This window comes from Melospiza melodia, chromosome 5, assembly GCF_035770615.1.
Source record: "Melospiza melodia melodia isolate bMelMel2 chromosome 5, bMelMel2.pri, whole genome shotgun sequence".
Lineage (NCBI taxonomy): Eukaryota > Metazoa > Chordata > Aves > Passeriformes > Passerellidae > Melospiza > Melospiza melodia.
Window position 1 is genome coordinate 73,776,944 of NC_086198.1, and position 16,549 is coordinate 73,793,492.

A 16,549-nucleotide genomic window follows, 5' to 3' on the forward strand; every position below is an offset into this window, starting at 1 on the left:
GCAGCCACTGAGTTAATACTTCCTTTGAGAAGCACTTTCTAGTGCGCAGAGCTTTTTTGGACAGTCCTTGTATAGCTTTCCTTTGTTGTCCAATTTCCTCCCTCATGTTTGTCACAGACTGGCTGAAGTAGCCAGAAGGGACTGCTCCAAACAAAGAAATACTCTGTAGGGGAATTTTGGCAGGAATATTTCTCTGAAGAGTCTCCTGAGATATGAGAAAAATGTTTTCCATTCAATGTGATACAGTGTTTCTTTTAACAGCTCTGAATGTCTTAGTGTTCGCTTCAAAGTGTTAACACAGATGCTTGCAAAGTTGGAAAACAGGCTTTGCAGTGTGTTTTGTAGGTGTCTCCCTAGTTTGTCTTGGTTAAGATGGCCTAGATACAGTGATGTACGGTAAATGCCTGCTTAGCAGTTCCTGAACCATTATCTGTGATACTTACTGTTACTGATGTTGTTTTTAAGCTTATCCTGTAGGGTTGTGTTTGGGGTTGGTTGTTTTTTATCTTCATATTGTCTCAAGCGTCTTTCTCTTCCTAATTCATAATATGAAATTACTGAAATGGATACAAAGAATGACTTCATGTGACTGTGTTCCTCTTGGTGGATATTTTTTTACATAAAATCCCACTGTGTTTTGCAAAGTTCTTGTTCAAAGTTGATAATTATTTATGTAATTTGCTGACTTAGTAGGAAAGTCAAGCTATTGAATTTGACATGAGTTAACTGGGATTACCAGAGTATAATGTGCTATCAGTAGTAATCTTGGGGTAACACTGGATTTTGCAGAACCTGGGTCAGGATGGTATGTTACTGCTCCTGTATTCATCCTATTCAAGTTCTTGAAAACAGTAATGGATGTAAAGCTGTCTTTACATCCATTGTAAAGACATTTACAGTGGATGTAAAGACAGAGTGATTGAGTGATTGATTTACTATAGCTTTTGTTGCTCTTGGATGCAAGTCAGACTAGAGGCATCTTAGTTTCTTCAACATCAGATAGCTCTGTAAGTATTTTGATGGAGCATTAGCCTCTGAGTTTTTGAGAGAGATGTTCCTTCATCTCTTTCTTTACAGTTTGTATCAGGTAAGAAGATGGGGGCTTTTGTGAGCAGGGAATTTGTATGTCTTTCCCAACCAAGCACTATTTTACCTTACAGTGACTGTTGACCCTCTAACCATATGCAGTGGTGGAGCTTGATAGCATGTGATAGCATGGATGGACCAGTTGGGCTTTATTTCATAATTGAAAAAAATGTAAAACAAACTTTCAGTCAAAATTTAATGTAGTCTCACTATAAGTAAGCAAGATTTAAAGAAAGAAACCTAGGAAGGCTAATTCCATTAAGTTTTACCTGCAACATTAGGAAGAATCTGATCTGATTTTTGGGTCTCCTCTCCTCTCTGAACTGCAGTATTTAATCCACCTCATGTGAATAACTGTCTAGCAGCAGCATGATTTGTTCAAGACTGCCTTGAGTGTGCTCATGGTGCACTGTTGATAGGGACGTGGTGCTCAAGGTAGTCATTACAGAATTTCATTTGGGTAAGGATAGCTCCAGAATTCCTATTTCTGTTCATATATGGAAGAGGAAAAAGTTGATTGGCTGGGCAGTATTTACAGAGGTAATAATAAGCACACTAATTTGACAGGTTTACTCAAAGGAGTACAATTAAGACTGTGTGTGGTAAAGGTCTAAATTCTGTTTACTCCATTATATGAAGTTATCTGTTTATGTCTTCAAATTGATTTTGGTTTCTTAAGAAAAAGCTAATACAGCTAACAAAATTTTGTGAAGCTTTGCTGTATGTAGGAGCTATAGTATAAAAGCTGGAGTGTAATTGCTTGTGGTTTTATGACTTTTTAGGTGCCTGTGGTTCATGCTTGAAGTTTTAATGACAAAGAATGAAAACAATAGCCATGCCTTCATGAAAAAGATGTCAGAAAACATCAAGCTTACCCGAGATGCTCAGTCTCCTGATGAGCCAAAGGCCAATGAAGTAAGAAATGCAGTTGAGATTAGTTCTGGGTGATGAGCTGAGGATTTCAAAAGCAGGATTTGCAGGAAGTCTGAAAGAACTAGCTCTGACATTTTTATGGTTTTTTAAAGACACTACTAATTGCAAGCACTGTCTGTATGTTTCCAATCTCATTCTTGTAAAACCTTGCTGACTTCAGCCAGTACATAATACCTGCATTTTTTGAAAGTATTCCTGGTACTGCCTGCCTTATTTTAACAGCTGCCTAGTTTCTTCACATAAGTGTCTTCTGCTGTTGAGGAAGGAAATATTGCATTATACAGTTATTGTTAAACACATTCATTTCTAGCAGAGATGAGAAACCATCTAAGGTGATTTGATTGAGCAAGAGTTTCAGTTGTACAGCATAGTCATGTAAAGTATTACTAGGTTTATAAATAGTATCATCTGACTCAGCAGTATGGTTAATGATATAATTATTTAAAATGTCCTTAGTGGTGGTTATTTAAACACATATTTTAAACTTTTTGAACTACCGCATTCTTTCTACACTATAAAAACAGTGAGTAATTCCTAAAGCATGCTTTTCTTCTTTTTTTCTCCAGAAACTTTACACAGTGTGTGATGTAGCACTATGTGTAATCAACAGCAAAAGTGCTTTGTGCAATGCAGATTCACCGAAGGACCCTGTATTGCCAACCAAATTTTTTACACAACCTGAAAAGGTAAATTTGTTAATTTTATTTCCAAAGTAATAAGGGGAAATAGGTTTTTTTGAAGATTGCTAGATGGTCATCTCTGTAAGATAATGAGTGGGAAAATGCATATTTTATTATCAGCAATTAGTTTTTAAAGTCAGCTCTATGCTGTGCTGTCTGTATTATGAACACATGACAGAAATGTTTGTAACCAAGTGACAGCTAAGTGGAATTAATGCTGATATGTTGGCATGAATTGCTGAATCATTTCATTAGTGTTTTTTACAAATGAATATATGAGAATATATGTATTTTTCTGACTGTATGTCTGAATTAGAATGCAAATCAGAAAAAAAGGGAACATTGTTATCTGTGATACGTTACTGTCTCTCAGTAGCTGTTGGGCTATTCTGCTTGCTGTACAAGTTGGTCCTCTTATTACTAGCTTTGGCAAGTACTGATCTGCTGTCAGCAGTGGCACTGCTGCTCTCCAAGAGACCTATTTCTGAAAAGTGTTAGGGGACCAGACCTGATGTTTTAGTTGTCCTGGAGAATGTACTGGCTGACATTTTTCAGTGCCCTAGGCTGTTAATTAACTGCCTTTCCAGAGGCTGTTTAAGCAAAATTTATTTCCTATTAACTGTGAAATGGCAGGTGCCATGTAACAGTGGGCTGGTGCCTTTATTCAGTTACGGGATTTTGGTCTGTGTAAACTCTGATACTCAGCGTGACAAAGGTAACAACTTTCAACTTGTTTAGAGAAAATGGCACCTCTTTTCCTCTGTTAGGACTTCCCATTAAAAACGTGCAAGTGAACAAATAGGGAGAGCAGTTTTGTATAATTTCAAAAAATTAATGTCATTTTAGAAGGAAAAATGGTTATCCCAATTTCAGGTATGGCATACTGTCATTCAGTAATGCTCACTGTAAATCTCCACCAAAATATGAGTTTGACCTGTCTTTATTAGATTGATTCATTAGCCAGCAGGTTGTGAGGTGTGAAATATGTGTAACTCTTGATAATTGCATCTGAGAAGTTAGTTGAGTGTTTATAAAAAAAGAGGTGAGATTGAGACATCAAATACGAACTAATTTTTATTTTTTTATGCAGGATTTCTGCAATGACAGGAATTACATTTCAGAAGAGACAAGGGTTCTTCTTTTGACAGGAAAGGTACTGTATTTTGGCAAGTTACAAGCCTTAGAATATTACTTGTCGTTTTTAAAATGCTTTGGACTGCTGTTTAAATTATATTAAGATTCCATGGACAGTAATTTTGTAACTCTATTTGATGACATATAATTAATTCCTTGAACATACTACCCGATGAGTACACAGCACCAAGATTGTTACCTGTGCACTGGGGTACAGGTTCTTGATTAGTTTCTTCTATTACTGAAATAAGCTTGGTGTAAAGTTATGATGCATATAGAGAATTGTGATACCACTAGCATTGGTGATCTTAAATTTTCAGTTGTAATATTTTTAATATAGCTTTTATTGCTGTTAAATTCAGGTGCAAATGTCTATGCACTTTTGAACATCTATTTCAGGGAGTCCCAGCTGTAGATATTCTGTGATTCTAACATCCTCTATTTGCAAAGCAAAGCACCTCTGGGAGAGGCTTTCCAAAACATAATGCAGAGTTAGGTTCAGTACAGCAGTAGGAGATATCACAGAATTATTAAGGTTGGAAAAGTAATCTAAAATCACTGATTCCAGCCACTGACCAAACACCACCATATCAACTAACCACGGCACTAAATGCCATATTGAGTATTTCTTGAATACTCCCAGTGATGGTGACTCCACCACATCCTTGGCCAGTCTATTCCAATGCCTGACAGTCTTTCCAGTGAAGAAATTTTTCCTGATGTTCAACCTCCCCTGGCACAGCTTTTTGCCTCTTTCCTGTCTTTAGCTGCCGGGGAGAAGAGGCCACTCCCCACCTGGCTACAGCCAGTTGTAAAGAATTTTAAACACCCCCAGCTCCCTCAGCTGCTCTTCATAAGACTTTCGTTCCAGACCCTTCACCAGCTGCATTGCACTTCTCTGGACTCGCTCCAGCACCTCAGTGTCCTTGCAGTGAGAGACCTTGAATTGGGAACAGGATTCAAGATGTGGCATTGCCAGTGCTGACTAGAGAGGGACAGTCACTGCCCTGGTCCTGCTGGCCACACTGTTGCTGACACAGGCCAGGATGCCATTGTCTCCTTGGCCACCTGGGCACACACTGGCTCATGTTCAGCAGCTCTCAGCCAGCACTCCCAGCTCCTTTTCCACTGGGCCACATTCCAGCCACTCTGCCCCAGCCTGCAGCACTGCCTGGGCTTGTTGTGACCCCAGTGCAGGTCCTGGCAGGGGCCTTGTTGAACTTCATAGTGTTGGCCTTGGCCCATGGATCCAGCCTGTGCAGGTCCTTCTGCAGAGCCTTTAGCCCTCCAGCAGACAGTAGTGCCACTAATTGGGTGTCATCTGTGAGCTGACTGAGGGGACACTCAATCCCTTAGTGCAGATGATCAGTAGAGGTACTGGACAGGACTGGCCCTGGCACTGCTCCCTCAGGAATGCCAGCAGTGAGCGGGCACTGCTGCATGGAGCACCTTCACCAGCCCTCGGGCCTGACCACCCAGCCAGTTCTTAACCCAGTGAGGAGTGCCAGCTCCAAGAGTGTGTTGTGGGACACAGCATTAAAGGCTGCAGTGAAGTCCAGGTAGATTACATCCACAGCCTTTCCTCATCCACTAGGTAGGTCATTTGATCATAAAAGGAGATCAAGTTGCTCAAGCAGGACCTGTCTTTCCTAAATCTGTGGTGGCTAGGCCTGATGCCCTGTACACACCCTGTGATTGCACTCAAGATAACCAGCAGATCATCCATAACTTTACTGACCACCAAGATCAGGCTGGCAGCCCTGTAGATCTCCCACATCCTCCCTCTGGCCTTCTTGTAGACTGGCATCACAGTGGCCAACCTCCAGTCATCTGGGTCCTCTTCAGTTAACCAGGACTGATCAAAAATGATGGAGGTGCTTGGTGAACTCTTCCAACAGCTCCCTCAGCACCCTCAGGGGATCCCATCCAGCCTCATAGACTTGTGAGTGTCAGAATGGCTCAGCAGGCCACTAATTCCTTCTGGATTGCAGGGGATCTATTCATCTATTCTGCTCCCTGTCCCTGACTACCAGTTCAGGGGCTGGGTAGCCTGAGAATAACTCACCTTTCTGTTAAAGAGACAAAGAAGGCATTAAATCCCTCAGCCTTTTCTTTATCCTTGGTTACAATGTTTCCCTCCATATCCAGTAAAGCATTGAGGTTTTCCTTGGCCCTGCTGTTGTTAATGTATTTGTCAAATTTTTGTTATCTTCCATTGCAGTGGCCAGCATGAGTTTTAACTGAAGTATTATATTTATACATTTGTGTTATATTGTTATATTACTTTTCTGCATATAATGATATAAATATGATTTAGAAGTGAACACTGTCTCTTTGGAGTTCTGTGATACAGTTACAATGTTTTAGATCTTGCTGTGGCTGATGACTTGACCCATGTGCTCAGGCTGAGTAGGCAACAGGAAGTTTTATATTTTGTCCCCGGAGACCAGTTAAGGAGGTTTTCATAACTGGCATGTCACATTCTTCATGTGATTTTACATTTCCTTAGAGGCCAAGGTAATAAATTAAGGTATTCCTGAGAAGAAAATATAATTCCCATGGGTGGAAGTTATGATGGAGCAGGTGGAAGAAGGATCTTACAGATGATGGAAAACACTGACTAGCAAAAAAGCAACAATCTCTGTAGAAAAGGCTTGTTACTGGACACATGTTCAGTGGCTGCATCATCCTAGTGCTAATTCTGCACAGTATTTACTTAAAGATATTATTAATATAATAATTTATTTACTCCACTTGCTGAGTGGCTGAGTTTACAGCATGTCCAAAGAAGGAAAACAAAATGAGTGAAGTGTGTGGAGCACAAGTCTTACAAGGAGCAGCTGAGGGAGCTGAGGTTGTTTATCATCCCCTCCAGACACAGTGTTGTAACACAGAGCTCTGGGGTCCCAGGCCCCATCATTGGTGTTGAAGACAGGCAAATATGGGGTTAAATGTTTCTGCTTTGTCACCTCCTGTTTGTGACATGACCAGCTTCATCAAGTAATGGCCCAGTGTTATCTCTGATCCTCCTTTTGCTTTTGACATATCTTAAAAAGCCCTTTTTGTGACCTTTATGGTGCTGGCCAACTTGAACCCTAATCAAGCTTTGGCCACAGGAATTGTCTCCCTGCAGTGGTGAGCAGCATTTCATGGTAATCCTGCCATGTTGTCTGTCATTGCTTCCAAATATTGTGTACTTCCAGAAGGAGATCCCTTCTCAGCTAGCTCAGCCAGGCTAAATTTCTGCCTCACTTGCTTGACATCTTACACTTTGTAGTTGCCTGCTCCTATGCTTTAAAAGATGTTCCTAAAAAGGGACAAGCATTCATAGATGGCAGTACCTTCAACAGCAGATTTCCAGAGCACCCAAAAGTCTTACAGCACCCAAAGTCTGCTGTCCCCCATATCCAGGGCCAAGGTTGTCCATAAGGCCAAGGGCAGTTGATCCAGAAGGATCCTGTAATTAATTCCTTGTAGGCTGATCATTGCTGGTAGTGTCCTGGCTGGGTGGTCAGTAGCAGACTCCCACAACAATATCAGCTTTGTTTGCTTTCCCATTCATCCTTACCCAGAGGCTCTCAACTCTAGTATTGCCCAAAATTTGGCCTTTTGTTGAGACTTCTCCAGCTGCTGTGTCTTCAAAGCAAGGGAGAGAGAAGAGCAGTTGATGAAATGCTTTTAAATCACAAGAAGTAAAAGGATAAACAATGTTTTTAAAGTAAAGATAAGGTTAGTAGCTCTAAACTGATGGCATTGTGATCAAGACTGTTATCCCAGGAAAAGTATTTTTAAATACTCAAGCAAATATTTGTAAAATTAAATATGTATCTGAAGTTTGGATTTTTAATATTTAAACATTTTTTTCTAGCCAAAACCAACCGGTGTATTAGGCACAGTAAACAAACCATTATCTGCAACTGGAAGGAGACCATATATTAGGACTACAGGATCAGAGACTGGAAGCAGTGTAAACTCTGAGCTGAGCTCTTCTGCAGGAAACAGATCAAGGTATGGGAGTCCAGCATTTCTTTCATCACCTCTTTACTTAATAGTCTCCACTGTGCTTGCAAGTTTTAGGACAGGAGATGATCTGTTGTGTGTGCTTACATGTTGGAAGAGTGTCCTTATTTTGTCCAGTTTTAGAAAATGTAGTTCTCAGTAGATAAAATCTCCATTCTTGCTTTGTGGTTCAGTTTGTGTTATGATGTTTTGATGTATAAATTACGAGTAATCCTGATTGGAAACAAGAAACCTTTTTCATATAGATAGAATATTCTGATCTGTGTGAGATTAAGGATGATTAAAAGAGCTTGTTGAAGCAGGCCAGGGTCTCGGTGGAAAGATGCAACAAATGATGGCAATACTCAGTGTTTCTTCTAGCAAGCATTATTTTTATATGGATGTGAAGTTTGAAAATTTGTTGTAAATCTGGAGAAACAGTTTGCACTTTGAGATTTTAGTACTATTTAATCTGGTTTGGAATTGATTACCTGACTAAAATAAAGCATTAAAGAAAGCAGAGAAAGTTAAGTAAGTCTTGTTGCTACATTTCATAAGGCGAAAGGGAAGTATAACTGCATTCAGAATTCATTCTGTAAAGTGTGCATGATATAAGTTGCAATAATCTTACTTTTTTCTTTTTTATTCTTTTGTTTTCTGTGAAACTGGGGCATTATTGGTGTTTATTATTCTTCACTATATTTTCCTCTATTGGCTCTTTCTATCTGGGAAAATAACACAGCCTGTTTTAGAGCTCTGGTCTTAAGTTTGCAGAAGTCATTATACAGTGGTGTGTCTGTGGTAAGGGATTTGGCTCAATGACCAGCCAATTCCTTTCAGACCTTTCCCAGTTCTGGGAAAGAAAATACGTGTGTGGACTTGGGCAAATTCAATTGTTTTTAAACTGATTTAGCCTATTGTGTTGATTCCCCTTCCCCCCACCCCCTTTTCTTTACCCCTAATAATTCCAAACATTTTTCTTCTTTTCTGTATATTTTTGGTTTATTATGTCTTCCATGATGTTCCCAGGGAACAAAGTTCAGATATATCAGAAACCGGAGTCAGTGAAAATGATGAAAATCCTGTGAGGATTATTTCAGTCACACCAGCAAAGACAGAACCTGTGAAAAACAAGGTATGTCCAGGAATTTTATGGACTGATGTCTGTAATAAGTGTGACATTGGGGTTTTTTTCAGTGCACCAGTTCTCTGAGGAGTGGTAACATCCAGTTTCATTTCATGTAGTTGTGTCAGTTTCCCAGCCTGACAGAGGACCCCATGTCTTCAGAACGGCTATTTATTTTATCCAGAGTAATTTATAGCACTCATTTGAATGGACTTCATTCTTCTTTTCTAAAATTCCAAAATATTCCCACATTTATTCTGCATTTTCCAATATAAGTAACAGCGAGCCTGGGATTCAGAGTGAAAATTCACACCTGTAGTAGCTTTAACTGAAATTACTGCCAAGAAAATGTCAAGTGGTCCTACAGCATGAAATTGACATCTACCTTCAAAATTTTGTCACAGCTAAAATCTTAATCTATTAAAAATATATTGTATGGTTCTCTCTTTCATTAAAGAGAGAACACCATGTGTAAATCATAAAGATTTTTTAACTTATACAATAGCATGAATTTTAACACAGTTGAGTCCTGCACCTGGGACAGATGAAACTCAAGCAGCTGTACAGCATGCTGGGATCTGCCTGGCTGGAGTGCAGGTTGGCTGGGAAGGACCTGGGGACCATCCTCAGTGGATAACCAACAGAGCATGAGCTGGCTGTGTGCCTTGGCTGCAGTGAGGACAGCAAGCTGTGTCCTGGGTAGTCAGCAATAGAGGGATGTGGTTATTCCACCCCATTTGGCATTCATTAGGCCATACCTGGAATACTGGGCTGCCCCCCCAGTTTGGTGCAGATACTCAAAAACTGGAGGGAGCCCTGCAGGGGGCACCACGATGTTTAAGGCATGGAAAAGTTGTTGTGTGAAGAAAGGTTTGAAGTGTTGAGTTTGTTCAGCTTAGAGAAGAGAAGCCTTGGAGAGGATCAGTCAGTCTTTCAACATCTACAAGGTATTTATGGAAAAGATGGATGGAAGGAAGTATTCTCAAGGCTGCTTGCTGGAAGGATAAAAGTCTGCTGGAAGAAGTTGCTTCAGGGGAAATTCTGTCTGGATACAAGGAGGAAAAGAAAATACAAAAAACGCCCAAAACACTGGAGAAATTGAAACACTGGAACAGACTGTCCAGAAAAGTGATGGATTATCAGTGTTCGTGGCTTGACTTGTCAAAGCCCTGGATAGCCAGTGAGGCCCCACTGTCAGCAGGTTTGACAGGATGATTTTCAAAGATCACTTCCAACCTAGATGATTCTGTGATTTAAAGTAGATTTTTGTAATAATGTAGGGATACATAGATGATTTAGGCTTTTTAAGAAGTTATATATCTGCTTTATCTCTTTCTATTAGATGAAATCAGAGTAATAAGCAGGTGTTTTGGATTTGTATCATCACATAGAAGAGTTAGGCAAAGCACATATCAAGTAAATTTCAAAAATTTCAAAAATGCTTTCTAGGTTCTTGAAGTTGGAATTTCAGAGAATCTTTAAAGTTCATATGAATAGCAACTGTAAGTGGCTACTATGAAGCTGCTGGAACAGTAGTGAAGGTTACAGAGATTGCCTGACTCATTGAACACATAAGAAACAATAGCAGAATATTTAACAAAAACAGTCCTTGGTTCAGATCCAGCACTTAGAATAGTGGTGTTGGTTTGTTGGAAATTGCTGAATCATCCCAGCCATACTTCTTCGGTATCCTTTTCTCCACCCCTTCTCCCAGCTGCTTTGGAAGTCAGTGTTCAAATGAAGGCTTAGCATCCAGTTGCTTCCTCTTTGTTTCCATATGAATACTGCTCTCTGTAGAGAAGCACATTGCTCACCCTTTCTGTTCCATGTATACAGACACCTCTGCATGGTATTCAATCACTTCATTACCCTGTTCAGTGTGTTGAGAAAACACTCATGTAGGCCATACCCATTCAGACATGATGAAGAATTAACAAACACAGCAAGTTGAATTTTTGGTGTGATCTTACTTCTTTATTTCTTGGGTTTTTCTTTACTGGCACTTAGGTCTTCAGTAAACTGCACTTTTACTGAATGTTGGTCTCAAAATTTGCATGTATGGAAGTAAACAGTAATTACTGCTGTATTGAAATAATTCTTTGCTCCTCAGTTTTCTCTTGTCATTTGACAAAGAGACAGTAAAAGGAACTTGTCCAGAAAAATGATCATGGAAGGAGCTCATAAAGATAATTATTCTTACTGTAATCTCTCTCACACCACTAAAAGATAGATTAGCTGCAGTTAGTAACATTACACAATATGTAGAAAATGGTTTTGCAAGGATAAGGTCCAAAATCTAAGACCATGTGATCTGTTTTCATAATAATATGGTTTTAAAAGCTCATGTTTCTGATGGAAGGAGGTAACAGTTTGGGTTTGCCTTTGGGAATCTTTTTTTCTTCACATTCATGATTTTTATTTTCTAGGAGATGAATTCTGATCAGACAACACAAGGAAATAGCACTGAACGTGGGAAAAAGCGAACAGCAACAGCATCTGGAACTGAGAATATTCATCAAAAAACAGAAGAAAAAAGTGTAGAAGAAACAGGCCCATCGCTTGCAGCAAAAACCAGAAGAGGGCGACCAACCAAACCAGAACCTCAGGGCACCACTGCAAAAAACGAGGAAACAAACAAAGCACCTGTCAGGGGAAGGAAGAGGGCAGCAGCCAACCAGGAGGGCCCAGGGAGTTTAGAGGCAGGTAATGCCAAAGCACCAAAACAGCAAGACACAGCAAAAAAGCCAGCAGCAGCACAGAGACAAATTGATCTACAGAGGTAAAAATACATAATTAAATACATGGGGTGGGGGGTGGTCCTTTCCTGTCTCAAGTCAGACCCTGAGTTTACAATTACAACAGACCTAGCATAGTTTAGGGCACAACTAAACCACAGCAGATGTTGCAACCATATGTTGCATTGAGTTCTATTTTTCAAAGTACCTGGGCAGCTGGAATTGGAGAAATTAATTTGTTTGGTCAGAACAGGATAAACTTAACCTGTTTTCACCAAATGCTATTTTAATGCATCCTGGATCCCCTTGCTAGAATTGCTGTCTAAAGGAACCAAGAGTTGATGGTGTTTAGTGCATTCATTAATGCCAGGCACTCTGGCATTTGACTACTCTGCTGTGCCTCCCTTCAATGATAGCAAAGCCTTGGAAGCTGACTGTCTTTAATGCACAGGGAAATTTGTAATGCCAGCTGTAGCTATTTTCTGGTAGTTTGGGTCTGTGCTTGTTTTAATGTTAGCAGTACTGTAATGTCTATTTTAAGTAACTGAAAATTACATTTGGAACTTTGTAAACCACAAAACAGCTTTTGGATGATAATTGGGCTACTTTAGTGTTGAAGCATGACTTGGTTTGCAATACAAGCAATTCATAATAAGCATTAACATGAGAAGTTTGTTTTGCTGGACCTGGTACATAATTAATGCAAGTGTCCAAAGGTCTGCCAACCAGTGTGCTCTAAGAAATCACAAAAGTGATCTAAAGGAAGAAAGAAACATTGGAATCGTTTCTTTCTAGACATTTGTAAGTTGAAGATCTTGCAGAGAACTTTGAACAAAACACCTTTTCTTCTAAGAGTAAGCTTTACACAGCAGTTAAATGGTCTGTCAAGAGTGTAATATTTGTGTAGTGCCTTGCAATGTTTGTTTAATATGTCAAATTCCTTCAAGTCTTCAGAACAAATTGCACTATCCATAGCCTTTAATAAGCTACTGTATCAGGTAACATCTTTAAAATGTGTGATATCTCAGTGTTTCTTGGACAAAATACCAAAACATTGTTAACGTTTTTCAGAAGCCAGGTGCTTGGAAGTGATGGAGATTCACTGTTGGAGATAGACTCAAGTTCAGAATACTCTCAAAATGCAATGGATCTTTTTAAGGCCTGTGGGAGCAGCCAGGAAGATACTGAGGATACAGAGATAGCAGAGGGAGGCTTCCTTAAGGTGTAGCAGGCATCTTATATAGGACAATTCTCTCTTTTTATTTCTTTATTGTAGTTTATACAGTGAGAATTCAAAGAAATTTGTGTGTAAAAAATGCTCTGTCTAATAGGTTTTTTGCTTTTAAGTAGACTTGTACAAGTTACTGTAAATACTGGGAAAACATTTGAAGTAGTGCCTTTTCTGAAGTAAAATGGGCTATTTTTATAAACCTTGGTAATTGTAGTTAATTAGATCAAGTTGCTGTTCTTAATCTCTTATTCCAATGAAAGCAGTGGATAACTGTTTATATTTATGCTGAAAAAAACATTACTTGGTATGGAATTACAAAATGCACAATTCAAGTTTATCAGGAAGTTGTGCTGTACAATGAGGAAGTTCAGTTGTATTCAATAATTATGTAATTGTTAAGAAGATACAAGATGGAGTTGGAAGAATCACAGTATGAGAAGTGTAAAAGCTAAAATCTAAACAATGTTTGATAGGATTTTGAGACAGAATCACTTGTGATTTCCATGTCCTCACAATTAACTCATTTTCTTTTCTCCCCTCATAAAGGTAAAAAGAAAACTTGCTCGAAAAGGGAGGAAATGAAGGCCAAATAAAGGCATGCTCCAAGCTTCTGCAAAAACTAGGATTCAGAAATTTCCTGTACAGGAACTGAAATTACTTCAAAACACACAGCTTTCAGCTCTGAAACCAGAAGGAAAACTATGCTTCCCTTTCACATGAAATTAATCCTTCTCAATGGAAATGTAAAGCAGAAACTCTTGAGAAAGAGGCTAAAAGCATCTGTACTTATTTCCCCAGAGACTTTTTTTATGAAAAGTCAATAATTAAGCAAATTGCTTAACAGTTGGTTCCAGTTCCTGCATTCTGGAGTTTAAAAGTGTATTTACACCATTAACTTTCATGCTGCATTTTTTTTTAAAGGAAGTCAGAGAAGGTCCTTACACTGACATTGAAAATTCATGATCCTAGAGCCAGGTATTCCCATGTTTCACAGAAAAGGTAGAAGTCTACTGAGTGGATTTTAAACAAGACTAGAGGAAAAACAAAAAATCACAAAAAGTTTTTTTGCTTTACTTTTGGAGACTGTTTTATGTATAATTCTTTCTGCCTGCCTACTTTTCTGCAAAAATAAGATGTACAGATTTCAGTTCCCTGCTATGAAAAGTCATGTGGTGGCAATTTTATAAATGTTGCTTTCTGATTTCTATCAGAGTGGGAAAGTAATCACTTAAAATTGTTATTAATTCGCAAGTAGACATTTCATTTTTTAATTTCCCCTCCATTTTAGTTTAATATAATTTGCAATAAATGTACATATTGATGTTTGTTTTATAAAAACATATATCACTTTTAAGTGTTTTTACTCCTGCGGTTCTGTTGGAATATTCTAAATTTTAAAGGAGTAAAGACAGTCCAGCATTTGATTTTATAATGTTTGTCACCAGATTTTTATTATTGATGTAAAGAAAAAAAAAAATCAGTTTTTAAAAATAGTTGGACTTTGGCAGCTTTGTAAGGAAAGTTGGAAATGTTTAGGATTGCTCTCAATTTTAAGCATTGTGCTGATTGGAAGTAAGTCTGTTTTGCATTTTGTCTTCCTGTCCAGGCTCATTTTTTAATGTTTATTTTAGAAGATTGTTGCATCAATATTATGTTTCCTGGCATTGTTCAGCATAGATACAGTGTACACTTTTATGTACACATGATCATATTTAAGTTTGTTGCATAAAATAAACGCTTCTAGGTGTCACATGGCAGTCTTTTTCTAATTTTTTTTTCTTTCACAGAAAACTTAATTGCTGTGTCTGTACATGGGCTTGGACATTGCCAGAAGTGCTGTGCAGAGCGAAGGAGCTGTAATGCAGACAGTGGTGTAGTTAAACAGTTGCATTTTTGAGGTGAAGTTACAGTGCTTTGTCTTGTGAAGGGGTTGGGTTGGTGGGCAGAGTGACAGAGAGGAATCTGCTTTGCTTCCCACTGCCTCAGTTCCCCATTTCTCTTCTGCAAATTGTTTGGAAATCCCTTGATTTACATAGAAGAGCTGGGTACTGGTGGCATTAGTTGGGGATTGCTTGTGCCCCTGGAATGGGCAGGGTGCAGCTGTGTGCTCTTCAGCATGACTGAGGTCTCTCTGAGCAAGTGTGCACAGCTCGAGTTACTTTTCTTCTGTAACAAAAATGAGGCTTTGTGCATAAAGCAGCTCCTCTTCTAAAGCAACCTGCAGTGCTTTGACCTGAAGGATTTGGAATGCTTTTGACAGAGAGATTATAGAATCGCTTAATTATACATCTGTCAGGAGTTTGATTTCTAAAACTGCAATAATTTCACAAGGTGGATTTACTGATTGTAATGCAGTTTCTTTTTAGTGCTCTGGTCAAATGCTTCAGTTTCATGAAAGTTCGAGTGTTGTAGTTTAAACTAATTTTAAAATGTTTCAGTTCAAAGTTTTCTGGTGCTACCAGAAAAAAACAACTTGCTTTTTCTTAGAAATGAGTTCTGGTACTTAATGGTGTGCTTTTAACAATCTGAAATCTGGACTTGACAAATCTTGCAAATGGTTCAGATTTATTTCCAAAAGCTTTGTTTTTTATGAAGTGGATAATTATTGGGTTTTTTCCTTTTTATCTTCTTTGGTCAGTTTTTAATTAGTTACAATTGTCACATTACTCAATGAGTCATCATAGAATGATATAGGTTAGAAGAGGTTTCTGGAGTTTCACTCCATAGTCAGAGCATGGTTTTTAGTTGTCTTTCTCCAGATGGAATTCTATTGAGTTTTTTTTTTCTGTTTGTTTTTTGGGTTTTTTTTTGGTTTTTTTTTGTTTTTTTAGTGTGGACATTTGAGTTATTTTCATGTGCTGATTATTAGTAGTCAGTTGGTACATTCACGTAGCTAATTATGCTAGGTATAATAGGCTGAGCCAGAGTGCAGCTTACAAGAACTACCAGAGGGGTGGGTGGCCCCAGTGGCTCTTTGCACAGCTTGCCCCAGCCAGGGCTGTGCCCAGAGTGCCCCTGCCTGCCCCATTCCCTCTGCAAAGCCCTCGGGGCAGCCCCAGCCTTGGGGGGCACTGACAGCACAGGGGCAGCCTGGAGAGCCAGGGCAGGGAGCACAGCACCACTCTCACACAGATATGTAATTGATGCATTGCCAGTGCTGCTGAGCCCTTAAAATGAAGAGCTGTTAACTGGAATTGAAGGCAACGTATTTCAAAGGAAAGGGGGGTGGTGTGGGGTGTATGTGTGTGGCTTGACCATCCATCAGTTTTCAAATACTACATAAATACTACATACATACAGTACATAAGAGTGGGGATTTTCCCATTATAATAAGGAAACTGATGCTCAGACTTCTTCACTTGTTAATGTGCAATTAATAGGAAGCCTGATAAAACCCATTCTTTATGGCTTTTTACCACTGCAGGGTTTAAAGGTGCTGAGGTTTCACATTCAGTTACATAGTTAGAGGTAAGTTCTTGTCATCTTTTAAGTTCCCATCTTCAGAAAAGTTTGGCTGTGTTTCTTAGCAGATACATATTTATTTCTGGTTTTTTCTGTCTTCTGATGCATAGCTTTAGTCACAGTAAGACAGGAAAGCTGTTCTGAGGACATGCTTTGTAATGTA

At 39.0% G+C, this 16,549-nt stretch overlaps 1 protein-coding gene across 3 annotated transcripts in view; it reads left to right on the top strand.

The window, feature by feature from the left end:
* The window catches only part of PDS5A (PDS5 cohesin associated factor A), a 75,339-nt gene extending 60,665 nt beyond the window's left edge, over positions 1-14,674 (top strand). The window contains exons 27-33 of one of the 3 annotated variants that reach the window (XM_063157398.1): positions 1,869-2,001; positions 2,586-2,705; positions 3,790-3,852; positions 7,702-7,841; positions 8,862-8,967; positions 11,385-11,737; positions 13,471-14,674. In XM_063157398.1, coding sequence (XP_063013468.1) covers positions 1,869-2,001; positions 2,586-2,705; positions 3,790-3,852; positions 7,702-7,841; positions 8,862-8,967; positions 11,385-11,737; positions 13,471-13,474 — 919 coding nt within the window. In that variant the 3' untranslated portion in view covers positions 13,475-14,674. Of the gene's footprint in view, positions 1-1,868; positions 2,002-2,585; positions 2,706-3,789; positions 3,853-7,701; positions 7,842-8,861; positions 8,968-11,384; positions 11,738-12,764; positions 13,445-13,470 lie in introns of those variants that run through there. The other 2 variants (XM_063157399.1, XM_063157400.1) reach the window with 2 other exon arrangements.
* The last annotated feature ends 1,875 nt before the right edge of the window (positions 14,675-16,549 follow it).